Below are 27,500 nucleotides of genomic sequence, written 5' to 3' on the forward strand. Positions count from 1 at the left end.
AGGCATCTGCCATTCTGGTGCTTCTAATGCTTAAGCCTGAAAGAAGCTCCTGAAAGCCCACAGCAGTAGCCTCTATTGTGGGAAGGAAAAGGGGGCTGAACCCGGATGTGTGACAAATGCCTTTAATCATAGCATTCAGGAGGCAGAATCAGGATGATCTCTGTGTGTTTGAGGCCAGCCTGACCTGCATAGTAAGTTCAAGTTTGTCCATCATTGGGTCACTGTGCTGTGTTACCTGGGTGCCTGTTATATGGGCATCCTTGGCTCTCCAACTGAACCAGACCTGTTCTTCCCTTTACATTTCCCCAGACCTAGGCAGAGGCTCTATAGTATGCTTTAATGCTGAGTAAGAAGCATGGACAAAGACTGAGGCTGTAGCTCAGTGGCAGAGCGCTTGCCTAGCATGGGTGAGGTCCTAGGTTCAATTCCCCAGGACTGCCAAAAAGGGGGTTGGAGCCACAGCAAAATGGGCACTCCTGTGACAACTAATCTAGCATAATCCACATAGCCCTTGCCATGGCCAGAAGACACAAGGCACCTTCATCACACCCAGAGAAGAATGGCAGGCAGGAAAGTCATCCCTCGGGCTGGGCCTGCTTGGGCAGTAACATGACCCCCTAGGGCCCAAGAAGTGGGTCACTCAGCCTGACCAATGAAGAATGGACTCTTTATTGAGAAGGTTTTCATAGCCACCAAGCGGGAGAGGCTGTGAGCTGTGGAACTTCCTCTGGCCTGGCCAGTGTGAGATGAATGAAGTGGACAGAGAAAAATCTACATAGTATACCCACAGCAGTCAGTAGCCACCAATACACAGGCTTGCCAAAGCTCTACCACACCCAGGTGACACAACATAAGGACCTAATGACAGATAAACCCATGGACACAGGCACCAGGAGCAACCCCTCTGATGGTCTCATCAGGCCTGCTCTGGGTAAAAGTGTCCAAAATGTTGCTCGGGGAACTGAGGTCTCCTCTCAGGGAGTAAGAATGTTTGTTAGTCAAACATGAAGACTATAAGTTCAAATCCTCTGCACCATATAAAATGCTAGGCGCGGCTTATTGAGAGTGTCACATAGACCGCTGAGGCTTCCGGGCAACTAGCCTAGCTCCAGGCTCAGTGCAAGAATCTGTCTTAAGGGAATAGGGAGGAGAATGATATAGGCGGGACACCTAAAGTCCTCCTATGGCCGGCCTCTGTGTTCACACATGGTTCCACACACCTACGCATGCACCACACACATTACACAAGCAAACACAAACAGAGTAATTCTCCACATACCAATATCAAAGTCCTGGGTGCAAGTGTACATGTGTGTGCGCACGTGTGTACACGCCTACATCTGCATGCACATGCAGCTTCAGCCCAGACCATCTCTTTCCTCACACACACACACACACACACACACACACACACACACACACGAGGCAAGGAAGAATCTCACTTTGCAGCCTAAGCTGGCCACAGACTCTCCATCTTCTTGCCTCGGCCTCCTGACTGCTGGGATTACAGGTGTTTCCCACCACACCTTGGCCATAGGAAGTCTCTGAAAACAACACGTGGGGCCAAGGAAATGGCTCACGGGGTAAAGGTGCTTGCTTTATAAGCCTGAAGCCAGAGTTGGATTCCCAGAACCCACTGTGGAAAGAGGGGACTCATTCCACAAAGTTGCTCCCTGACCTGAGTGTACCGTAACATTGTGTACCACCCCCCCTCACACACACACACCACCGTAACATTGTGTACCACCCCCCCTCACACACACACCACCACCATAACATTGTGTACCACCCCCCTCTCAGCACAAGCCTGGCGACCTGATGTGGGTTCCTGGGACCCACATGGTAGGAGGGAACTGACTCTCAGTTTGACTATTAACCTCCACATCATACACATAAAATAAATCCAAAACATTTCTTGAAAAAAGGTAACTAAAAACTAATCTTTGAGTAATTGAAAAAATAAATTCTGGCAAAATAACTCATTTCTTTCCACTAGTTAGTTGAATAATAAAGCAATGAGCACCAAACCACCAACTACATCCTTGAGGCCGAGAGCAAGCCACGCTGCCCTGCTACTAAAGTCCACAAGAAGTGTGACAGCCACCCGAGGCACTGCTAACCTGATGCAGCTCCTCCTGCAGCCACTTGGCACCAGAGTCTCTTGGACCTGGCAATGTCAAGAGGGTCTAGGAAGGATCCTTCCTTGTCTGTCTGTCTTTCTTTCTTTCTTTTTTTTTCTTTTCCTTCTTGCTCCGGCCTCGCTTGCTCTGGCCCAAAGATATATTTATTTTATTATATGTAAGTATGCTGTGGCTGTCTTCAGACACACCAGAAGAGGGCATCAGATCTCATCACAGATGGTTGTGAGCCACCAAGTGGTTGCTGGGATCTGAACTCAAGACCTCTGGAAGAGACTGCAGAGTCATCTCTCCAGCCCCTTGTCTTTCTATCCAGCTACCCTAAGATTCCTAACACGTCTGAGAGGGACTCTAAAAGGTCAACAACAGAGAACCCTCGGGCCCCTGATACCAAGGGCTGGATCTGGCCTAACACACTACAGAACGTAGCAGAAGCCATTGGAATGGGCATCACGCATCTCACAGTTAATGCACATGTCCAGTAAGGTTAGCCAGACCTCTGAGCATGACAGTGACTCATCACAGCCCCACTGGTTCCCACCTTCCCCACGTTCTTCTCTCTCTGCCTGTCACCCTGTAGCCATCCTTTCTCACCTGCGGTGGTGGTATCCACATCCCTCGATGCAAGCTCTTCCACATCTGACTTCTTCCTTAGCTCAAACCTCCGGGACAAGCCTTCTCGGGGTTTCCATAACTCCTGGATCAAGAGGGGCTTCTCATTGTCGCCAAATACTCGGAAGCACTGGGCCTGCCACCGCTGCCCAGAGTCCCCAGCTTGGCCCACAACATCACATAGCACGTACTGGCCAGCACACTCAGGGTCCAGGGCATAGCGCTCCAGTGCCTCTTTCACCAGCTCCTGGGCACTGGAGGAGCCAGTGGCCAAGACACTCTTATAGTGGGTGCCTGTACAGACACTGTCCCCAAACACCTTGAGGACCCCGGGGGCCGAGAGCTGCGTGGAGAGCTCTGAGGGGTCGTCACTGGCACCTAGGCTGCAGAAGGTGGAATCCAGGTCACGATACTTGTAGCTCAGTGTCCGGGACAGCATTGTGGATAGGAGCTGGCTCTGTCGCTTCAGCTTATTCTTGGTGGGAGGAGACATGATCAACTGAGTCCCATAAAACATGGTGGGTGCGTCTTCATGAATAACCACTGAGGATTTCAACCAGTGGCTGGGGGAAGGCTGGAGCCTAAGAGGACAAAGCGATACAGTTAGGGCCAAGTATCAGGGACATCAAAAGCAACAGAGACACGAACGAGTCCATCCCAGCAGAGGACACAGTCCTGGACCATCCAGGCATCCACACCACCTGGAGCCAGACCCCAGCAATGGCGCTGACAAGTCAGCCTGTGAATTGCTAGGGACAAAGCAAGTCTGATAGACTCTAGTGCTTCCAGGGAAAGCCACTGGCAGGAAGCAGGAGGAAGTCTAAGTAAGCTGTAACCGCCTTAGGGCTGCATGACTTCTGAGAAGTGCTGGGCACAGAGGCAGCAACTGCAGGTGGACAGGGACCAAGCACACAGTTATCTGTAGGGCTTGTTCTCTGTCCTGGGGGACACGCCCACTATCTAGCCATGTCAAAGCCAGAAAACCAACAAACAAGAAACAAGCCACATTCAACTTGGGAACACAGCCCTGACCCTCTGTGAATTCAATTTTGTCCAGGACAGTCTATTAAACAAAAGACAAACACAAGCTGAGCTGGAGAAACGGCCACAGCCATAATAATAATAATTAATAATAATAATAATAATAAAAAGTCACAAGCCTGGGACTGGGGAGATGGTCCAGTGGGTAGGGGCATTTGCTGTGCAAGCATAAAGACTGAAATTCAGGTCTCCAGCACCCTTGTAAAAATCTGGGCATGGCTATGTATGCACCTATAACCCAGCAATGTGAGTGAGGGGTAGAGACAGGAGGATTGCTAGAGTTCACTGACTGCCAACCTAGTTCCAGGCTCAGTTAGAGACCCTGTCTTCAAAGAATAAGCCTGGGACACCTAATGTTCTTCCCTGGCTTCCATATGGGCAGACGTGCACACACACAGACACACACACACACACCCCAGAAACACAAACCCCAAGAAAATGCTGCTCCCCATGACTTGGCGGAGGAAGCTGGTCTTGACTGGAAGAGATCCCTGGTGGACGAAGTCGGTCCCAACCGAAGAGATACTTCCCTAGGACTGAAGCTGGGCTAGTTCATTAGGCCCCAAGGAACAACACAAAGAGGGCCTCCAAGGCTGTTGGGGGAAGCATCCTTGGAATGTGTGCATTCCACCCACCACATCCAGCCACCCAGCCACCCAAGCCCCTCCAGAGAGAGGCTGGCTCCCTAGGAACTCCCAGGGAGCAGGAAGAGTCTGTGTGCTGCAGAATCGTAAAGTTGGTGACGTCCTGTGGAATGTAGAGGTGGAATTTACCAATCTCCCTCACAACAGTCTGCAGGGGCTGGAGAGTCCAGAGAAGGAAATGGGGACTTTCAGCTCTGCCACCAGACAGGATGAAAGATGACCACACCCAACTCCTGCACCACAGACAAAGGCAGATAGATTGGTGAGCCAAGAGAGGGGTGTTTTCTAGAAGGATCCAGACAAGTGTGTCCAACCTGCAATTCTGAGGCCGTATTCAATCAAGAATGGCTATGAAGGATGCCCAACAAAAAAATGTAAGCTTATTTGAAACATGTGGCTTTTTGGTGGTTTGCTTGTTTTGCACAGTGCTTAAGTGTCTGCTTTGTAGATGACATCACATTGGAATGTCAAAAGGTTGAACACACTCGCTAGTGACTCAGGACCCAGAGAAAGCACCACAGAGACCTGCCACATTGAGTCCAGCTAAGTCACCAACTTCCACTTAAGTCCCCAGCCTCCACTTGACCACATTGTTATGGGTTGGAGAAGTGGCAGCCTAAAGCAGAACCATCTAAGGAACTTTGCAAAAGACCTCAGGGGCTCACAGGACCGCCTGGTAGGTAAAGGCACACCAGGTCTGCTGGCCTCAGTTTGACACAGAGACCACGAGAAAGAAGGGGAGAACCAACTTCCAAAAACTGTCTTCCAATCTCTACATATGTGTCATGGTATGTGTACATATGCAATACATGTAAAATAAATAAGTTTCTTGGGGCTGGAGAGAGGGTTAAAGGCTTAAAGGCATGTGCCGCTCTTGCAGAGGGCCAGGATTCAGTTCCCAGCACCAGCATGGCATTTCACACCCAGAAGTAACTCCAATGCCAGGAGATCTGATGACTTCCTGACCTCTGAGGACAGGAGGCACACATGTGTTGCCCATATCTGCATTCGGTAAGACACTCATACGCATAAAATAAATCTAAAAACAAAACCCAAAATAAGTTTACAAACAAAACAACAACAACAAACCAACTTAGGTAAGGCAGAGCACCTGTAGGTGACCCACACCTACATCAGCTGGGAGGTGAAGGCAGAGACCCGGAGCTTAAGGTCAACTTAGCTACACAGGAAGTTTCAGGCCAGCCTCGGGTACAAGGGGTACAAGAGACCTACTCGCAAACAAAATAAAGCAAGACAAGACAAACCCTTAGGGACCAGATGTGGTCCTGCCTATACAGTGATCTTGCATTCCCAGCAACTCAGAGGAGAATCTTGTGTAGGAGGCCAGACAAAGCAATTCACCAAGTCTGAGCTACAAACACAGCAAGATCCTGTCTCAAAACAAAGACCCCACAGGGAGCCAAACAATGCAACTGTCCAGACGCCAAAGGACTCTGAGGATCTGATTTCTTCCTGCTCCTTTCTGGGAGGCCTCTCCCCACTAGCAGCCCCATCACCAACAACGCTGAAAAAGCAGCCCCCGATCCCAGTCCACATCCCAGTCCACATCCCAGCCACAGCAGACTGACATAGGTGCCGGGCATTGTGGGAGGAGTCAGAGCTCTGCAGGACCGGCCTGTGAGCTTTATGCACTCAAGCTAGAGCTCTGGAAACCAGCAACTGCCCTGTCTGTAGTTCCTACCGCCTTCCAATAAGAGACTTGAACTTGCCTATAGATAGCTGGGATTCAGAGAAAATAGACTATGGAAGCAGAAGGTTCTTGCCCGGGGTGGTGGCGCACGCCTTTAATCCCAGCACTCGGGAGGCAGAGACAGGCGGATTTCTGAGTTTGAGGCCAACCTGGTCTACAAAGTGAGTTCCAGGACAGCCAGGGCTACACAGAGAAACCCTGTCTCGAAAACAAAACAAAACAAAACAAAACAAAACAAAACAAACAAAAAAAAAACAACAAAAAAGGTTCTTGTGGAGAAAGTTAGGGCACTGTGTGTCTTCCCCTGAGAAAGGTGTCCTCGGCTGCCCCTGAGAAGCCTAGAACTGACTATGCTCCCCTGCATGGAACTGTCACTTAAACCACAACAAAAGCATTTTCAAAGAGCTGGCAAGATGGCTCCGCTGATAGGAATGCTGCTCTGTCCCTAGCACAAGGAAAAAGCTGGGCGTGGCAGCCAGCACATGCCTGCATCCTCAGCACTGGGGATAACATCCAGGCTCCATACACCATGGCTTCCACATACACCACAGCAGAGAAAATGGTCTCTGCTGATTACCAACATCCTTACTAACTGGGCTCATCCTTACAGGAGTTAGGAAGTGGTATGGTAAGAAGAGCTGGTGGCTCTTGGGATGAACGCCATGGCCATGGCTTCTCCAGCAGAGCTGTCCCCTGTGCTTCACAGAAGTGGCTGGAGAGAATGGGGTGCTGTGGAAGGCCGTGTCATCTGAAAATGTGTGCTGGACAGGAGGCTGCCAAGGAAGCTCCCAGCTTCTGTGATCCTAGCCTCCACTTGTGTGGTGGGTACCAGTACACACATTCCCACATGCTCACATGCATCCCTCCCTCTCTCTCTCTACATGTACGCATGCACGTATGCACGCACACACATGACAGTGCCTTCACATGCAAACATGGGCATTAAAGTTCCATGCCCAGATCTCATGTGAATCTAGGTCAGGGGAAAAGAAGACAATTGGATTCCTTGGCTGGCCAGTTTGCTAGAGTCCCAAGCCTGTCTCAGAAACACAAGGTGAACAACACGTGAGTAATCTCTCCCAAGACTAATCTCTGGCCTCTGCATGCATACACACCCCTTCCTTGGGACCCTCAAGACCAGAATAATTCTCGGATGACACGGCCCTCCAGAACACTTCATCCCCCCTGCCACTTTCCTGTAGCACAGGAGACATCTTCACTGGAGGAGCCTCACAATGATGTGGCCTCAGCCACTGATGCCTGTGGCCATAGAAGCCATGGCTTCTGGAGTCTGGGTCCAGGAGTAAACATAAACACAATGCCAAACTGTCCCCAGGCAGGAGAAATGTCACAAAGCAAACTCCAATGTTTAAAAGACCCAGATCCTAAGCAGATGTGAACAGGCATCTCATACCCAGGCTGTACATCTTGAGCAGGCTGGTACAGTCTAACTGTAGATCTGCTCTAACAAGACAGAGATGTTAAGCGGGGATGGCGATGCATTCCTGAAATCCCAGTCCTCTGGAGATGGAGGCATGAGGAGCTCTAGGTTACCCTCAGCTACCCAGGCCAGCATGGGCTACATGAGACATTGTAAAAAAGAGAAAGTGTCCTGGGCGTGGTGGCACACGCCTTTAATCCCAGCACTCGGAGGGCTCAGGAGGTGGATTTCTGAGTTCAAGGCCAGCCTGGTCTACAGAGTGAGTTCCAGGACAGCCAGGGCTATACAGAGAAACCCTGTCTCGAAAAACAAAAAACAAACAAACAAAACAAAACAAAAAAACAAACAAACAAACAGAGAAAGTGTGAGGAGAGAAGTGGAAGTTGGCATGCCCATATATAATTCCAGCACTCAGGAGGCTATGGCTGGATTGCATGGCAAGGCCTGTCCGGGATATATAATGAGTTCCAGGCCAACTGCAGCTGAGAGACCCTATCTAGAAGAAAGCAATGATAGCTCAGTTCCCGGCATGCATGAAGCCTTGGGTTCCGTTCTCAGCACGGCATAATTAAACCAGACAAGGTGGCACATGCCTGTAATCCCAGCACTCAGAAGGTAGAGACAGGACAGTCAGAAAGTCAAGGTCACTAGGCCATCAAGATGGCAAAGGTGCTTGCTGCCAAGCCTGGGGTTCAGTTTCCACATCTCACATACTAGACAGAGAGGATGGACTCCCCAAAAGCTGTCCCCTGAGTGCCTCATGAGCACCAGTTAAGCATGTGCATGCATATACAGACAGTAATATTATTAATTTAAATATTTAAAAAATCTATAAAATTTAAAATGTGGACGCATGGTAAAAAAATAAATAAATAAACATATATTTTTTTAAAGTTCAAGGTCGTCCGTGGCTATGCAGTTTGACTCAAAACACAAATAAATAAGAGGCAAGAGAAATGGAAAAGTACAAATGTGTAACTACTAGGCCCCCTCCTAGGGTCTTGGGGTCACGGGGTGCAAACTGGAGCCTCAGAAGTGGCCCCTCCCTCCTGTCCGGAGGGACTCTAAGACAGAGCTGGGAAAAGTGTGAAGAGCAGGAGATGACAGAACCTGGGTGGGTGTGACTCACTCCTCACCAGCGTCTCTCCTCAAGGGCCCCGAGTCCCAGTGAATGCCGAGCTTTCGCTTCTTGGTTTTTCAGAAAGTTTGGGTTTTTTTTTTATGCCCATCCTCCCCACGGCCACTAAAGAGTGGGCCCTGAGGTGGCCCTGAGTGGCTTGTAGACCTCTTTCCTTCCTAATCACAGAATCAAGAGTGGAGCCTGTTTGTCCACACAGGACAAAAATGTTTCTCAAAAGGCCACTTGGAATTCAGGGAAAGTCCTACAGAGGCGAGTACGCCCTGGGTAACCAGATCTGTTTTTCTGGAAGTATGACCTGTCTTTTCCTTTTTCTGCCTCATTCTCGCCTCTGACACACAAACATTTGAGGACAGCTCAGGTCCCAGAGAGTCAAGAGTACACGCAGGGCTCTCGCCGTGGCTGCCTCAGAAATTGTCTCTTTTCTTGTTCTCCGATTCTGCTTTTTTAAAAAAGAAAAAAAGAAAGGAAGAAAAGAGAAAAAAGAAAGAAAAGGAAAAAAAGTAAGGTTAAGTCACAGAGACCAGGCAGGCAGTGAGGTCAACGACGGCTGACATGGGTGGAGGGACGTCTCTGTTCCAACAGGACAATGTGGAACACATTATCATTCCAACAGAAGAAAAACTGAGCAGTCAACTTTGCAGACGGCGCATTAGCCTCCTCCCCTCATCCACAAATCCTATCTTTATGGCTCCAGCTGGAGGGCGGCTTTAAAGGCAAGCATAATTCAATCAGGTTTCATTTGGGCCGCTAGTCACTTAGCAAAAAGGGACTGACTTCTCCCAGCAGGATTAAAGAGAAGCTCCTCTCTGGAATGCACAAGAGGTGGCCCGCAGCACCGAGAGACACCAGTAATCAAATTCTTTTTGGTAATTCAGATTAACCAAACACTCGACAGGCGACAGAGGCTGGGCCGGGCAGGTCTGCAGCCTGTCAGGCCCCCATCCCAGGGCTCCCCAGGGACAGAAGCCAGATCCCTTTGAGGGCCTCGGAGCTCCAGCTCAGCATCTGTCTCAGGCGCGGCACTTGTCGGGGGACTGGCTGGAAATGATACAGAAATAGCTGGAGAAACAATGCCTCTCGCGGGCACACCGATGGGGAGGAGACGCGATGCGGGACGGGTGTAGGCGGGGGTGTCACCACCATCCTGGTGGGCGAGTGCGGGACTCCCGCCTTGAGCTCTTTCGGGTTGTTCCAGGTTAGATTGCACCTCCAAAGCACTACCAGGTAAACTGAGGCCTGGAAAGGTCCCTTGGCCACGAGTGACGGAACCCGGATTGCCCCTGGAAGTCCACGGGGCCACGCAACCCGCGCCCACCCGGCCTTCAGGTGCAGCTCCCCCGGGCCGCTCCAGGCCCCGTGCGCTCGCCGGTTTCCATGGCAACCGAGCAAGCCTGCCTCCATCGCGCCCGGACTCGCCGTGGGGACCGTGACCAGCGCGGCCCCGCCCCAGCGCGTGCCCCGCCACCCGTGTCTCAGCCCGCGGTCTCCGCACCCTCCGCGGGTCCCCGCAGTGGCCCAGCCGCACCTCCTGGGCCATCCTCGGCCTCTGCTGACCTTCCTTCTCGCGCCCCGCACTCACCTCAGCGCAGCCTGTCAGCTGCGTCCCCCGCGCGCGGCTCCCACGCCCGCCGTTAGCCGAGCTGGCGCCCGGCTCGAAGCGCCTCCTGCCGGCCGCGCAACGGACAGGGCGAGGCCTCCGAAGGGGCGGGGCCTCTGGGGGCGGAGCCTCTAAGGGCGGGGAGTCGGGCGAGACGAACAGAAACTTGACACCTCAGCGCCCAATGGGCAGAGACGGAGCCTCGAGTGGGCGGGGTCACATGTATTAGGGCGGGCCTGGCCGACCGAGAAAGATAGGCTGTGCGCTAGCGCCCCCTTCTGGTCCCCAACGGTAAGAACGATTCTCTAAGAGGTGTGGCCTTTGAGTGGGCGTGGCCTCGGCAAGGGGGCGGGGCTAGTTTCCCAAAGTCGAGTCGTGGTATCTCAAGGGGCGGGGCTGCAGGAAAGAAGGGCGTGGCCTGTTCTTGGGCCCCCCTGCTTTGGGGTTGTGTACTCTATGATCAAGTAGGTGGTGTTTGGCCTCCACCCCAGTTAGTGGACGAAGGTGGAGGGGTGGACAAAGATGGACAGGTACATAACTGAATATGCATGAAACTGACCAGGGACAGGAAGGCCAGACTTTTATTTTATTGAATATATTTTTATTTATTCATTGACAATTGCATACGTGTATATAGTGTGTGTTGTCAGCATTTAACCCCAGTTCTTTAATTTTAATGTATCCTTCGTAGAATTTTATTTTACATTTTAGATAGGGTCTCATAGATGCCAGATTGGCCTCAAACTCCATGTGACCAAGGCTGGCCTTGCACTCCTGATGCTATTACCTCCATTGTCCTTGTGTTGGAATTACAAGCTTGCACTACCATGCCTAGTTAATGTAGTTCTGGGGATCGAACCAAGGGCCTCATGTATGCAATACAAATGCTCTACCAACTGAATCACTTCAACCCTAAGCAGCCAGAATTTTAAAAACACAAGTCAAATTATGGCAGACTAACTTTAAACCATGCAAAATGGGACCAAATCAGCTCTAGGTCCTTGACCCAAATAATGTATTTTGCTTTGACTTCTCTCTGGTATGTTCAGTGATCTCAAACTGCACACCCTAACCCGAGAAGTATATCTTTTTGTGGGCAGTTTGTCAAGAACTATACTGTAGAGAAGTAGTTCTCAACTTTCCTTAATGTTGCAACCCTTTAATACAGTTCCTCACTGGGTGGTTTGAATAGATATGGCCCCATACACTTCTGTGTTTGAATGCTTGGCCCATAGAGAGTGCCACTATTAGGAGGTGTGGTCTTGTTGGAGGAAGTGTGTCACTGTGGGGGTGGACTTTGAGGTCTCCTATGCCCAAGCTACACCTAGTATGACATATGGTCAGCCTCCTGCTGCCTGCGGATCGAGATGCAGAACTCTCAGTTCCTCTTCCAGCACTATGCCTGCCTGGATGCTGCCATGCTTCCCACCATGATGATAATGAACTGAACCTCTGAAACTGTAAGCAGGCCCAGATAAATGTTTCTTTTACTTTGGTCATAGCATCTCTTCACAGCAATGAACCCCTAACTAAAACACTCATGTTGTGGTAACCCCCAACCATAGAATTATTTCACTGCTACTTTATAATTTTGCTACTGTTATGAATTGGGATGTAAATATCTGGTATGCAGGATACCTGATATGCAATCCCAAAAGGGGTTGTGGCCCATAGGTCGAGAACCGCTGCTGTAAAGTAATGGCCCCATGTTTGAGACCAGGGGAAGGGGACAGACATTTACAGAGCACCTCTTCTGTCAGGTCCTATGCTTGGGGGCTTTACCCAGCCCAGCTCGGATACACACACTAACTCTTAAAAGGTTCCCACTATTCAACTTCTTCCTGAGGATGTAGTGTCTCTCAGAAGTCCATTGACTGAAGGTCAATTAAGACTTGGCTTGTCTATATGATGAACTAGTACCCTCCCCATAGACCTTTAAAAAAAAGATTTATTTATTATTATGCATAAGTACACTGTAGTTGACTTTAGACTCACCAGAAGATGGCGTCAGATCTCATTAGGGGTGGTTGTGAGCCACCATGTGGTTGCTGGGATTTGAACTTGGGACCTTCAGAAGAGCAGTCAGTGCTCTTACCTGCTGAACCACCTCACTGGCCCCCCATAGACCCTTACAGGGCACCCTTATAGGGCACCACCCCATTCACACCAGCCTCCTCATGCACCTCAGCCTGGGAGGCTGTAACCAAACAATATACTAGAATACTTCCATACAATTTCCTACAAACAATAACAAACCTGAAGAGGCAGTTATCAGAGCTAGGAAGAGAGGCTGGGTTCAGGCTTGGATATTCCTTCTGCCACATCCCAGACCATGACCCAAGTCCCACCTCCAAACTTCCCACCCCTGTCTCTGCAGAGAACCCCAAACTGCAGCTTGGGAACCAGGTTGGACAGTTTTTGTAAATAAAGTTTTATTGGGACACAGCTACAATTGTTTGCTTACATACAGCATGGGAGCCAGATTGGACTACTTTTTGTAAAGTTTTACTGGGACACAGCTAAGATTGTTTATTTACGTACTAAATGACTGATGATCTGTGGCCTGTAGTGGATTGAATGTGAAACATCCACCCTGGGCTTACGTTTCAAAGGTGTGGCCAGCATTTGGCAGTGTTATTTCGGAAGGCTGTAAAGACATTATAGAGTGAGCCCAGCCAGAAGGAGCAGGTCGCGGGGACAGGCTTTTGAGGGATTGTCATCCTTGAAGACTTTCTGTCTGCTGCTTTCTTTCTGTTACCTCATGAGGGTTTGCTCGAAAATGCAATGCTCTGCCTGTGACCAAGGACTGATATCTCTGAAATCATAAGCCAAGAAAGTATTCCTCTTTTCAGTTGTTTCTGTCCAGCAATGTAAAAGTGATGAAGACAGTTGCAAACGACTAAAAATTACCTCCTTAAAGGCCCCACCTCCAATAACATTCCGGGGTACTGGGACTTCAGCATCTGAATTTTAGGGGAGCACATGGCTCATCCCAGTAAACCAGCTTTCTTTTCTTTTTCTTTCTTCTTTTTTTAAAAAAAAAAGATTTATTTATTTATATTATATGTAAGTACACTGTAGCTGTCTTCAGACACACCAGAAGAGGGCATTGGATCTCATTACAGATGGTTGTGAGCCACCATGTGGTTGCTGGGATTTGTACTCAGGACCTTTGGAAGAGCAATTGGTACCCTTAACTGCTGAGCCATCTCTCCAGCCCTGTAAACCAGCAGATAATTCCTGTTTATCCTGAAAGACAAAAATCCAGTGTTACTTACATGATTCTAACCTCCAAGATGGTTAGAATGAGCCACACTTCCAGGCTTTCACGTGACTTCATAGACTCAGCTGTCAAACCAGCATGGCTTGTGTAACCAACACAACCTTGTCTCGGTGATATTACGGCTCTGGAGTTACACAGTGAGAGATTCTCTTGCTCCTGCCCTTGCCTTCTCTTGGATCATTTGCCCTGCGATAAGCTGGCCACCATGTTGGGAAGCCATGCAAGCAGCTCTGAGGGAAAAAGAGGGGCACACAGCCATGCATACATGTCTGTGAACTGTGCTGGGTTGGGTTTCCCCCCACGCGGAGTCCTAGTCCCTGCCCTGACTGACTTTCTGGCTGACATTTAACAGCCAGTCCCACTGGAGATGGAGCTTACCAAAAGGGATCATGTATGGTGCCGACCTGTGTCCACTTCTCCCTTGGGATAGCCAGGCTGGGCTGGAGGGAGCAAAGCTTAGCCTGCATGAGTGGGAGCACTGCAGGGAGCACTGCAGGATCGCTCTGTAGGTGATGAGTGCAGGGGCGATGAGCACACCTGGGAACAGCTTCGAAGAACTTGTTCATTCATTGGGAGGGGGGAAAGGGGTATGTATGCCCCTAGGGAGGTGGCTAGCGTCTCTGGGACAAGATTAGCGTGGCCGTGTACAATTGGCCGGGGCAGAGGAGTTAGAAGCTGCTTCATCAACATACTCAGCGGCTATAGGGTCTAGGCTGGAGTGAGGTGTAGGGGGTGGGGGGAAGAGGTGAAGCCTGATAACTGTCAGGGTAAAGCATTCTTCTTAGGGTTGGTGGTGGGAGAGCTGGCTTTGTGGCATTAGGTTGGGAGTGGGGAGATAGCCAACTCCTGCCCTAGTGTTTGGGGTATCAGAAGTTGAAGCTCCCTCGACGCTTTCTCCATAACCCTAGGCTATTACAGCCACACAGTATGGAGGGCTTGGTCCTGAAGGCAAGCCATAGTGACCTCTGGAGCTTTGGGGAGTTGACTAGATCCTGAGGGTGCTGATTTAGTCAATGAATTGTTGGTCTGTTGGTTGGTTGGTTGGTTAGTTGGTGGTTGGTTGGTTGGTCTGTTTTGCGTGTGAGTGCTACATGTGACTATAAGCACGCCTGTGCCCCAGTGTGTTTGTGGAGGTCACAGAATAATTTCAAACTTTGGTCCTCACAGTTCATCTTATCTGAGCCAGGATCCCTCTGCTGTTTTCCAGTGATCCCAAGCTAGTTGGCCAGCCCCCCCCTTCCCCCCCAACCTCACCTCCCATCTTCCCACAGCTTTCCTGGGATTACAGACAACTGTCCTGTGCATCTGGCTTTTACACCGGCCCTGGGGATCCAACGCAAGGCCTCTTGTTTATGTAGTAAGTGCTTTTACCCACTGAACCATCTGCCCACCGGATGGATTAATCAACCCCTGGAAGGAGTCACAATAGGATGGCTGAAAGGAAGGAATGGCCCAGGGCACACCAAGACCAAGTTCTCAGTGCAAAGGAGGTTTATTTGTCCCAGAGGGGCAAAGGGCAGGGAACAAGAGACAAAGACAGGTGACAGAGAATGAGGAGGAAGGGGAAAAGGAAGAAGGAAGAGAGGGCAGGGATATGTGCCCGGAGGGACAAAGGACTGTCTCTGGATGTCAAGGAAACAGATATGGCCCACAGGCAAACGACAGCTTATAAAGGAAAAGAGGGAAACCCCTGGGTAAGGGAGAGCCAGTCAACTGCCATTGGAAATTTTGATTGCTGGACTTCAGCGCATTAGTGGTCAGACCTTGGCAATGAGCTTGGCAGTGAGCTGCCAAGTAAGAGCATGGACCTTGGTGGCTAGCTTTAGGAATGTAATCTAATGGTTTAGCAGGAAAAAGGGAAATGGGGAGAAGGGTAATAGGTAAAAAGCTGCCTGTGACACGTTTGCCATGCTGGGGCCTGTGTGTGCCACGCTCAGGCTAGCAAGAGCCTTTCAATGGTATCAGGAGGTAGGATAAAGTGGAAGGTGGGGTCTAGTTGGAGAAAGGGGCTCCGTAGTCAGACCCTGAAGCAGGAATTCCAGCTGGATCACATAGTGAGACCCTGACACACACAAAATAAAGATTTAGAGCCTTGCCTTCCTCTTTCTGCCATCTTTGCACCATGGAGGCCTGATGGGAACAGGACTTCTAAAAGACAAATCTCCCAGAAGGCTGTGGTGCAAGGACACATTTGCTGGCTATAAGCAAAGTCTCCAGAAGCCAAGAGCGCACGGCTTGCCAGGCAGTGGTGGCGCACGCCTTTAATCCCGGCACTCAGGAGGCAGGGGCAGGCACATCTCTGTGAGTTTGAGGTCAGCCTGGTCTACAGAATGAGTTCTAGGACAGCCAAAGATACACAGAGAAACCCAGTCTCGGAAAAAAAAAATGAAGATGTTTATATTATAGATGATAAATTCTTAGGCAAGAGATGTGCTCATGTGTAGAAAGCACAAAACAACAACAACAAAAACAACAGAAGAGAAAAGAGAAGAAAAGAAAAGGAAAGAAAAGAAAAGAAAAGAAAAGAAAAGAAACAACAATAACAAAAACAAAACAGTGACTCCAGAGGGCAAACCCAGTGAGAGTTCTCTGGGGAGAGGGAACTCAGGCCCACAGAAACAGCTGTATGGTCCACGCCAACTTCGGACGCAACCTTCCTGCCAAGGCTTCTGGCACAGCATCCATGGAATGCTCTACCCTTCCTGCATTTAAACTAACGAAAAGCAACTAAATAAAAGTTGGTTTGTGCTCTGGAGCAATAATAAATAGGAATTTAAAATTTTTAATTTAAATTAAAAAAAAGATAATGATTGAGGAAGACACTTGATGTTGACCTTGTAAGACCCAAAAAGCCTTATGTCCGTCTGGGATGTCCCATTCTCAGAGACGGAGATCGATGCAAAACGCAAGAGGTTTATTGATCCAGCATGCTGGGGTCGTCCTGAAATCAGGATAGAAGCGACCCCGAGTAGCTAAAACACAAACCTTTTATACATTTTTTTAGAGCAGTTTTCAGTCATAGTTTAGGGCTGACAGTTTATCAGTGGTTAACCTTTAACCTCATTAAGGGGGCAAACTTAAGAACCAGAGATATTGTGCGGGCTTTTCTAGACAATCAGAGGACTATCTCACACACACACACACACACACACACACACACACACACACACACACACACACACACACACACGCACGCACGCACGCACGCACGCACGCACGCACGCACGCGCGCGCGCACACACACACACACACACACACCCGGAGGGTGGGGAGTGGGGAGTGGCGATGGAGTAGTGACCTGCCATCTTTGGCCACTAGGGGGAGGCAGAGCCCGGCGACTGTCAGGCAAAGGCTTTCATGAGCCCTTGCTGTATCAGGTCTCCTTAAAGGACAGATTTTTTTCCAGAAACAAAAAGAACAGGCTCCTAGGAAGACAGCGGTGATGAAGGACAGATGTCAGCAGTTAGATTTGGTTAAAAATCCAGTGCTGCCTGCCACTGGTAACAGACAGGGTACCAGGGTTAGAACACCAAGCAAGGTAGCCTCAAGGAATTTACTCTGGGGACTGGGGAGGTGACTCACTGGGCAAGGGCACTTGCTGCGCATGCATGGGGACCTGAATTCAAATCCTTATCACACATGTAAAGGGCTGTGTGCACACATACACCTGTAACCCTCATCCAGCACCGTGGGGACCAGAGACAGAACAGTCACTATGAGTCATTGGTTCCTAGCCTAGCTTAAGGCTTATTCTCAAAGGAATAATATGGGGAGTGGTAAAGCAGGACACCCAATATCTTCCTCTGCTCCCTGTATGCAGGCATGGGCCCACGGCCCCACCCACCCCCATACACCATGCACATATAAAAATATTTTTCATGCTGCTGTGAAGAGCTCATTATAAACAATGAGATACCAATAGTGCAACAGTCAGCTAACGCTGTAATAATGGTGTGTAACAAACACACAGAGGCCTACACGGAAGAACTGTTATTGCCTGCATGTTGGCAAGTGACCTGTGACTTCAGGCTGGGTGAGATTCAGATCAGATTGGCTCCACCTGCCCCCTTATTCTTCTGAATTCCGAGAATTCAGTTCTTTCTTGAGAGATGGAGGACGTGTGGAAGTCCAGACCTCGCCATATGAGCTTGTGCAAAGCCTCTGCTGCCAGGCCTGATGACACCTCTATGACACCTGCCTGCACTTGGGCAGATGGAGAAGCCATTCTCAGTCAAATAAATAAAACTGTTGTATGGGATCAGCCCATCCAGGTTCCACCGTGGGGGGTGGGGTGGCTGCTGAGGCCACACCCCTCCCTCCCTCCCTCCCTCCCTGAAAAGCTGTGGGGGAAGGTGAGCCGTTTTCCTCAGTGGCTTAGCCACTGGTAATTGCCTATGGACCTTAAATGACATCTGACTAGAGAGAGTTGAAAGAAGGCAATGGGTGCATGTCATCAAAATACCCCCTAATGCACCTATGCATGTGTCAAAGAGCAAATAAGAATAGTTTTAGCTAAGTATGGTGATGCATATCTTTAAACCCAAGCAGAGGCAGGGAAGCCCTGTGAGCTTGAGCCATCCTGGTCTACACAGTGAGTTCGAGGCCATCCAGAGTTACACAGCAAGACTATATATATATGTATATGTGTATGTATTCATATATGCATGTTCATATATGCTCATATATGCATATTCATATATTCAAATATTTTCATATATTCATGTATACTCACAAAAATATACATATACATATTGTGATGGTTTGAGTATGCTCAGCCCAAAGAGTGGCACTATTAGGAGGAGTGGCCCTGTTGGAGTAGGTGTGTCACTGTGGGCATGGGCTTAAAACCCTCATCTTAGCTGCCTGGAAGTCAGTATTCTGCTAGCAGCCTTGAGATGAAGATGTAGAACTCCCAGCTCCTCCTGCACCATACCTGCCTGGATGCTGCCATGTTTCCCACCTTGATGATGACAGACTGAACCTCTGAACCTGTCAGCCAGCCCCAATTAAATGTTGTCCTTATAAGAGTTGCCTTGGTCACAGTGTCTGTTCACAGCAGGAAAACCCTGAAGGTGGGTGGTGATGCAGAGAAATGAGGATCTTTCCAGGAGGGATTTCCAGAGGAGGGATTCACGTGCAGAGAGCTGTCACAGACGATGGTGACATGCCTGATCCCGAAGGCCCCAGATCTATCCCCAAATGCCAGCTGAGTAAGTACTTCTCTGTTAGGCTCCTGTCTGCAAATACAGGAGGTTATCATTAATATGCCAGGGTGGGCTCTCTCCCATAGGAAGAGTCTCCAGTGGACCAGTCATTGGTTGGCCCTTCCCCACTTTCTGCTCCATCTTTATCCTTGCACATCTTGTAAGCAGGACGCATTGTGAGTCAAAGGTTTTGTGAGTGGGTTGGTGTCCCCATCCCTCCACTGGAAGTCTTGCCTGGTTACTTCTCTGAGTAGAAAGGGGAGAGGGAGGAGGGAGTGAAGTGAGAGGGAGGGATTGGAAGGAGAAGAGGGAGGGGGATCACGCACAGGGATGTAAAGTAAATTAATTAATAAAAAATAAAATGAAATAAACAAACACCTCTCTGTATTCAAACCCCAATCTTCTGTCATTACCGTTAAATTGGTTTTCATTTTAGGGGTATGTCTATGTTCATGTGTGTGCACATAGGTGTGCAGGTATGAGATGTGTGCACATGTGCACACAGGGCAGAGGTCACTATCAGACACTTCCTTCAGTCACTTTCCATGTTTTTTTTTTTCAATCACATTTTTTTTTTTATATTGAGGGTGGGGAACTGCACTGTGACTCACATGTGGAGGTCAAAAGATAACGTTTAGAGACCCTGTGGGGGGAGGGGACGATCAGTCTTTCCCTTCCATCCTGTGGGTCCCAGGGACTGAACTCAGGTCACTGGCATTGGCGTGAAGGGCCTTTGCAGGCTGAGCTATCTTGCAGGCCTCCACCTTATTTTTTTGAGACAAGTTTTCTCACTGAACCTGAAGTTCACCAGATCAGCCATACTGTCTGGCCAGCGAATGCCCGGAATCCTCCTGTCTCTGCCTCCTCATTGCTGGACTCAGGCAGGGCTCCAGAGGAAGCCTGCAGCGTTTGTTTGCAGACTTAGAGGGAGAAGAGAGCTGGGAAGTGAGGGCGTGGCTGAGCCTGTAGAGTTCTTCTTGCTTGACAAGCACGAAGCCCGGGCCTGTATCCCCAGCTCTGCATAAACTGGGTGTGGCGCTGCACCCCTATAATCCCAATCCTGGGAGATACAGGCAGGAGAATCAGGAATTCAAGGTTATTCTTGGCTGCATGTGACCCTGATCCTGTCTATAAAAAAAGAAAGAAAGAAAGAAGGGGGAGGGAGGGAGAGAGAGGAGAAGATGAAGGAGGAGAAGGAGAAGAAGAAAAGGAGGAAAAGAAGAAAGGAAGAAGAAAAGGAAAGGGGGAAAGGAAAAGGAGGGGTGAGGACAGAAATGGGGAGGGGGAACAGGGCAAAACTGGGTAGGCAGAAAGAGGGGGGAGTGGAGGGCTCCCTGCTAGCTTCTATCCCCACGCATCATTCTGTGTTGCTACACAAGGACCCAGCCTCCCCCAAGCTTCACTGGACAATGAGACCCAGGTCACTTTCAGTTCTTAGTGCTGTTCCCTCTTCCTGTCACCCAGGGCCTCCCCAGCCTCCCCATGGGAAAGCCACCCAGCCCTGCTCACACTTCCAGTCTGAGTGGCTCTTTGGGACACGCCCATATTGGAGTGCTGGCATCTAGGGTCCAGCCAGTCCCTTGCCTCCACACACCTGGTACATCACCCAGGATCCTCTTGGGGCAGAGCTGGAAGCACTGAACCATGGGAATATCTTTTCCTGCTCTGCTGTTCAGTTGATAGAGCAACATTTGGAGTCAGAGCTGGGGTGCAGTGGAATCCTGGGAAACTCCCTTTCTTCAATGATGCTAAATTATCGGCAATGTGTCTAGAACTGGAGCAAGGGAAGGAAGCGTGGCTAAGGCCTTTCAGGATGTCCCCAAGTGTTACCCATAGTTAAATTTCACCATTAATGAATTGTTCCTTGGTTAGTTCTGAGGTTGGTCTGTTGCTAGGTATTATAATGCGAAGTGTGGGCCCTCAAGGCCTGGTTGTTCCAGAGACAAGAGAGTCTGCATGTAGACCCAAGTGTTTCTCTGTGACCTTGCCCCCAAGTTATTTCTGATTGGTGAATAAAGATGCCTACAGCCTATAGCTGGGCAGGTGAGAGATAGGTGGGGCTTGGTGTTCCAGGACTTGCGGGTCAGAGGAGACCACAAAGTGGGGGGGGGGGTAGAGAAGGTGGAAAGAGGAGAAAGGCACCATGGGTTAGGAGTCAAGAAAGCATGGCCATGGGCTGGAGAGATGGCTCAGCAGTTAAGAGCACTGACTGCTCTTCCAGAGATCCTGAGTTCAATTCCCAGCAACCACATGGTGGCTCACAACCATCTGTAATGGGATCTGATGCCCTCTTCTGATGTGTCTGAAGACAGCTACAGTGTGCTCACATACATGAAATAAATAATAAAATCTTTTTAAAAAGAAATAAAGAAAGAAAAGAAAGGAAGAAAGCATGGTCCTGAGGGCTGGCTAACTGGAGTTCAGAGCAGCCCAGATGAAACATGGTAAGTAATAATTCAGGGTTATCAATAGGAAATAGATTTTAATAGCATAGAGGGTAGGCATCTGCCTGGCATTAGCACTAATAAAGGCTTATTATAAATATAAAGGTTGTATGTGTCTTTTATCTGAGAACTGAATAATCAAAGATGGGGTAATTAGACTAATAACACAACTATTTATTTATGTGTGTATATATGTATGTATGTATGTATGTATGTATGTATGTATGTATGGATGGATGGGTGGATGTGTAAGGCAAAGGACAGCTTGCAGAAGTCCATTCTCTCCTACTGTGGGCCTGGGGACTTGAACTCAGGTCATTAGGCTTGACAGCTAGCACCTTACCTTCTAAGCCATCCCACCAGCCCCTCTGTGTATTTATTGTTCCTTTCTTCATGCAGCCTTATACAGTGATATGATCTCAATTTTTATTTATTTCTTTATCTTTATTTGTGTGAGTGCTTTGCCGTCACGTATGTCTGTGCCCCAGATGCATGCCTGGCACCCGCAGAGGCCAAAAGAGGGTGTCAGATCTCCTGAAAAGGGAATTAGAAACGGTTATGAGCTGCCATGGGTGCTGGGAATCAAACCCGGGTCCTCTGGAAGAGCAGGAAGTGCTTTTAACTGCTGAGCCGTGTCTCCGGCTCCCATGTGAGATGCTGTCTCGCTTACTTTGTTTTATAGCTGGGGACACCTGCCACAGAGAGCAGGGGCCTGGCCTAAATCCTTGCCAATGGGAAAGGCCAGATTTGATGCCAGATCTAGCAAGATAGTCCTGCCCTCCAGGGGCAGCATATGTACCCGAGTGACAGGTACCTGAGTGACAGACAGGGCTCTGAGCTGTGGTGCTGATGAGCACCAGGAATAAGGGATGCAGAGGATAGATAGCCCCAGAGTCAAACAAATATTACAAAGTCCTCAGCGTGTATTTGGGCTTTGAAGGATGAATAGGAGTTGGGTAGGAGAGAGACCCCCTGTGGGGTGACTGTCTAAGGACAATTCAAATAAATGCCCAGCCCAAAGTCACAAAGAAATGGAGCTGTTCAACTCAAGAGCTCAGCAGAGGCCATGTGATCTCTTTGAAGTGCCAAGCCAGTGACTTAGGCTCCATCACTGTTGCTGGGAACCTCCCTGGTCCCCATTGGCATCCTAACAGCAGATGCTTTTCTTGGTCTGGACTGCACCACACCTGGGGCATTCCGACACAGCATTCCAGACGCCCCACTCCCCGCAGCCTCAGGCCCGGGGGTGGGTGGGGAGGCCAGTTATGAGGGTCCCATCCCAGTCAGCAGCCACCACTCTCCAATATGGTCCTCTTCTCTGAACCCTGACCCCGAGCTGGAGGAAATACAGGGGAAATCCATGGGGCAGGGTTACCCAAGATGGTTATCAGGGTCCGGAAGTCCTGCACACACACACACACACACACACACACAGAGAGAGAGAGAGAGAGAGAGAGAGAGAGAGAGAGAGTCACACATGTTCATACAGACAGACACGCATGTACACAAGCAGGCTAGACAAAACCAATCTTAAAGCTCACTGGCTCCATCTTTCTGAGGAATGCATAAACTTGATTTAATACTGGCTTTGACATATGGGATTCCAGGTGCTGAAGCCCTGAAACACCTTGGAATGCACTAGAACAAAGTATAAGGCACCCTGTCTTGGCACACCCTTGCCCACACCCATCTGGCTGGCAGTTGTTGAACAAGACCTTGGATTTCCAGCAGACTCTTGCAGAGAGTCTGAGATGTCAGTTCAGGTCAGGAGCCAGGCCAGCTGCTCAATACTCAGCCAGTGTCCATGTGGCATCTTAGGATGAGGCTAGCCCAGGAATAGAGGTGGCTGAGGACAGGCCCCTGGGAGCCATGCTCTTAGCTGACAGGTCACTTCAGAGGTTGAGGGATGAAGATATTCCACCCATTCTGATAGAGGAAGACCCTGCTCCTAGGGCCATCTGAGGGGCCTCCGAGAGCCGTTTCCTGACACTGAGGAAAAGCCCCTCTGGTGAACACAGCATCCTTTCTCCAGATTCTTTGAGATGAGAAAAAATGGCCAGGTATCAGCATCTTCATCCCAGATCTCAGCTCCTCTAGAACCAAGAGCCAACCATGGCGGAACAGAGTGTCAGGACCTGTTTGGAATGTATGCCTTGGTCTCCCTGCACTGCCTCCAAAGAGCTCACTTAAAGAACTTCCTCAAATATGGACAGAAGGGAGTAGAAGGTAATGGTGCCCAGAGATAAGCATGCTCCTACATACAGTGACTTCTAATAGTTATTCTGTGATCCTGTCTCCTAACACACCAGGCCAGCCAAAAGGTTCCATCATGAGCACAGAATCAATTAGTAATGTCTGCATGGGACACTATGTTGAATTCTACTGCTACATGCGTGCTGCAATTGATTGGTGATGCCTACCATGGTCAGGGATATTCCCCATAGATCATCTATAATGCTAATCACTTTCTCCTGAAGCAGAAAGGGAGGCCCTCAGAACTTTAAAAATTACCTTCTGGATGGTCATTCCCTGTTTGGCCCTTTTCTGAAGATGTTAATATTGGTTATAGTAAAAAAAAAAAAAAAACTGTCTAAAGTAGAAACACAGTACTGAATTAATTTCTCCTCCATAGAAAGGGCTAAATGTTTTCTTCCTTGTTGGGGATTCAAAAGGTGGTCTTGTTGTCACTGAAAGGTTCCTTAGACCCATGAAGAATTCCATCCAGGAAAAGACAGGCAGATCTTGGCACAGTTCACTTCCCATGTTGCTTTGATCCCAAAGTCCAAATGACCCATGGAGTCTGGGCCACTCATTTGGACACCTTGGTTTGCAGTGTGCTGGGCAGGTAGAGGTACCTCCAGATGGCATAGTAGTGGGTACCAGCACCAAATGCCACAAAGAGGTGCCAGATGGCATGGGCAAAGGGAATTCTTCCATCACTCTTAAAGAACACCATGCCCAGGCAGTAGAAAGCCCCTCCTGTCATCAGCTCCCAGATGCCATCAGTGTTGGGCTGTTGAAGAAAAGGACTGGAGTCAAGTCAGAGGGAGAGCAGTCATTCCCCGCCACCCAGACAAAAAGACAGACAAGTGGAGGGCAAGTGCAGATCCCCTAGGAAGACTCAACACAGTGCTATCAAATATTCCCACCTCAATTTCCCAAACCTGCAATTGCTTGATGATGGCAAACTGGACTCTCAGAGGCCCAGCACTTGGGAGAAGGCAAATGCAGCAGGATTAGCAGTCTAGGGTCAGCCTGGGCAACATAGGGCTCTGTCTCAACAAACAGACTGACCCCCAAATCTCAAAGCTACTTTTTTGGGGGGTTTTTTAGAGACGGGGTTTCTCTGTATAGCCCTGGCTGTCCTGGAACTCACTTTGTAGACCAGGCTAGCCTCGAACTCGGAAATCCACCTGCCTCTGCCTCCCAAGTGCTGGGATTAAAGGCATGTGCCACCACGCCCGGCAAAAGCTACTTTTATAATAGGGTCATATAGGAAGTTCATGGGGGAACTTAAGCTAAATATTGAGACCCTACAAAAAGAAGGAGGAGGGGCAGGGGAAAAAAAGGAGGAAGAGAAGGAGGGGGAGGAAGGAGAGAAGGAAGAAGAGGAAGAGGAGGAAGAGGGCTGGGGATACAGCCAAACAGTAGAGCACTTGCCTAGAGTGTGCAATGCCCTGGGTTCAGTCCCCATTGCTGCACTCACGTGCACACACATACATACATACACACACACACAAACACACACATACAGAGTCAGTTAGTGTGCCCATACCATGGAATGTTACTCGGCCATGGAATGTTTGGACACAAGCAATGGTGTGGAGGCACTTCAAGGACACAGTGCTAAGTGAAGTAAGCCAGGCACAAAAGGACAGCTACCATTAAATGTGACTGTCCCAAAGTAGCCAAGTCCACAGAGACAGAAAGCGGGAGGCCTGGATGGAGGGATGTTGTTTCCCAGAACCATCCTCCAAGCCAACCCACTGCCATCCTCGGGTGTTTTGGCTAGGCCTGCTCCACAAAGATCACAACAACTGGACTTGCTGAATGCTGACATTCGTTCTTGCAAAGAGGGGTCAGGGAGAGACGTGGGACCCTCACCTGAGCGTCCAGCCATCCCTCCCAACCAGTGATATGCAATTCTGCCCTAATCGCCCACAGCTGTGGAGTCTCTGAGAAGGGCTAGAGGATATAGGCACAGACTATGGGAGGAGACTCCATTTACACAGACACGGGAGTCATTATGCATATGGATGCAGACATTTAGTGTGGCTGCTTTAAAGTCACCTACATATCTGCCCATAAGCCATCACCTACTGCCTTGCAAGTTAGCCTAGCCTGGAGAAAAGATAGATGTTTACATCTTCTCAGGGAAAGGAATTTCAGCAATGGAGGAGTAAAGGAATTGTGTGTGTGTGTGTGTGTGTGTGTGTGTGTGTGTGCCCAAGGAAGCCAGCAGAGGGCGCTAGACACCCTGGAGCTGGAGTTCCAGGTATCTGTGGACTGCCTCATGTGGGTGCTGGGAGCCACATTCATGCCCCTCATCTTATTGACACAGAGGATTTAATCCTCTTTAGGTCAGTCAGGTTCTATCACCCTTTCTTTCTATGACTCAAACAGCCATGACACCAAGTCTCTTGGAGACTGGGCAAGTGGCACCTGCCTGCAACCACAGGACTGAGCAGGCAGAGGAAGGAGGAGCTCGGGGGTAGCCTGGGCTACAGAGCAGGGCCAAGCTTTACTCAATACAAAACCAAACAGAGAAGAGAGCTGGACATGAGAATGCTATTCAGCCTTGAAAAAAGGAAGAATATTCCACATAAGGAATTTGATGGTGTCCTGGGCTACACATGACTCTCAGACATACCAGAAGCAGTGACTCTCAGATATACCAGAAGTCACCATGTGGCTGCTGGGAATTGAACCCGGAACCTCTGGAAGAGCAGTTGAGCAGTCAGTGCTCTTAACCACTGAGCCATCTCTCCAGCCCGAAATTATCTTGATTATTAACATTGATGTGTGAAGACTTATCCTAAAAACAACCAGCACCATTCTCTGGATTGAGTCCTGAACTGTATAACAGTAGTGATGGTTAGCTGAGTTCTAAGCATGCATTCATTTCTTTCTGATATGGATGTGACTAGCTGCTGTTAATTCCTGCCTTGACTTTCCCTCAGTGATGGACTATAACCCTTTCTTTCCTAAACTGCTTTATAAAAATGACTTTATCCTTAGTTATGTGTATGTGTATGGGCAGGGAGGTATGTGCACCATTTGTGTGCAATGTCCATGGAGGCCAGAAGGGGGCACCAGATCACCTGGATCTGGAGTTAAAGGTGTTTGCAAACCACCTGATGTGGGTGCTAGGAACCAAACACAGGTCCTCTGTAAGAGCCGCAACTGTTTTTAACCTCTGAGCTATCTTTTCAGTTCAGCCTTCTAAGGCGCTTTTTGTCCCAGCAACAAAAATTAAACTAAAACATTTTAGGTGGTGTTGTGAATTGCTCTAAGGCACCAAGGCTTTAACACACACACACACACACACACACACACACACACACACGCGCGCGCGTATTCCCCAGTCCTCAAGAGTACTATAGCTGAATATTAACCACACAGTAGTCATAACATCCAGTGCTTCCTAGCAGGAATGACAAGACATGCACCATGGTCAGTGCCTTGCTTGAACTGTCTGGTTGCCTTTATAGAATATGGAGGCCTAACCTCAGAGTTAGGCACAAGGGATATTCCATATCTCCGGTGAGATCTACATGTTTTCTGCCCCTTTAGGCGAGCACATAGACCCATTGGGCCTCCGTTTCCCCTGCTGCCAGAGGAGAGGGCTTTAATGATCGTCTCAAGAGACAGGTCTTGTTAATGTACGTGTTCCCTCCATAAGACTGGAGTCCTCATGATGGGCAAGTGAGACTTACCATGGAGAGGATGACCAGGGCAGGGAAGAAACCCATCACCACATAGCAAAGCAGCTCCACAAGCTTGTACCTGGAAAGACAAGTCATGTGACCTGAGGACGAGCTTCCACGGAGGGTCAGAGTGCACAGCTAATGTGTGATGTGCTGATGACCAGCACAGCAAGAAGAGCGGATCTTCTCAGCGTGACTGACACAGATTCTACCCAGCAACATCAATAGACAATGGGGGTTGTGTGCCACCGATGTGTGGCCTATGCAGACATTACTAATTAATCCCAGCATCATCTCCCACAGCAATTGTGCTGAAC

At 49.3% G+C, this 27,500-nt stretch overlaps 2 protein-coding genes across 13 annotated transcripts in view; both read right to left on the reverse strand.

Moving 5' to 3' along the window:
* Radil (Ras association and DIL domains) overlaps positions 1-10,426 on the reverse strand; it is a 67,304-nt gene extending 56,878 nt beyond the window's left edge. For 2 of the 10 annotated variants that reach the window (XR_377158.4, XR_003955637.1), the window contains exons 1-2: positions 4,221-4,563; positions 2,733-3,331 (exon numbers count right to left, since the gene is read on the reverse strand). Coding sequence is in view for 5 of the 10 variants with exons in the window: in XM_006504682.3 (XP_006504745.1) it covers positions 2,733-3,331; positions 4,221-4,243 (622 nt within the window). In the remaining 5 variants the exon portion in view is untranslated. Of the gene's footprint in view, positions 1-2,732; positions 3,332-4,220; positions 4,564-10,253 lie in introns of those variants that run through there. The other 8 variants (XR_377156.4, XM_006504682.3, NM_178702.4 and 5 more) reach the window with 6 other exon arrangements.
* Positions 10,427-22,807: 12,381 nt separating this feature from the next.
* The window catches only part of Mmd2 (monocyte to macrophage differentiation-associated 2), a 45,457-nt gene continuing 40,764 nt past the window's right edge, over positions 22,808-27,500 (reverse strand). For all 3 annotated transcript variants that reach the window (XM_006504753.4, NM_175217.6, XM_011240988.3), the window contains 2 exons: positions 27,193-27,262; positions 22,808-24,269 (listed from right to left, as the gene is read on the reverse strand). In XM_006504753.4, the coding sequence (XP_006504816.1) occupies positions 24,066-24,269; positions 27,193-27,262 (274 nt within the window). In that variant the 3' untranslated portion in view covers positions 22,808-24,065. The remainder of the gene's footprint in view (positions 24,270-27,192; positions 27,263-27,500) is intronic.

The sequence above is a fragment of the Mus musculus genome, chromosome 5 (assembly GCF_000001635.26).
Source record: "Mus musculus strain C57BL/6J chromosome 5, GRCm38.p6 C57BL/6J".
Classification (NCBI taxonomy): domain Eukaryota; kingdom Metazoa; phylum Chordata; class Mammalia; order Rodentia; family Muridae; genus Mus; species Mus musculus.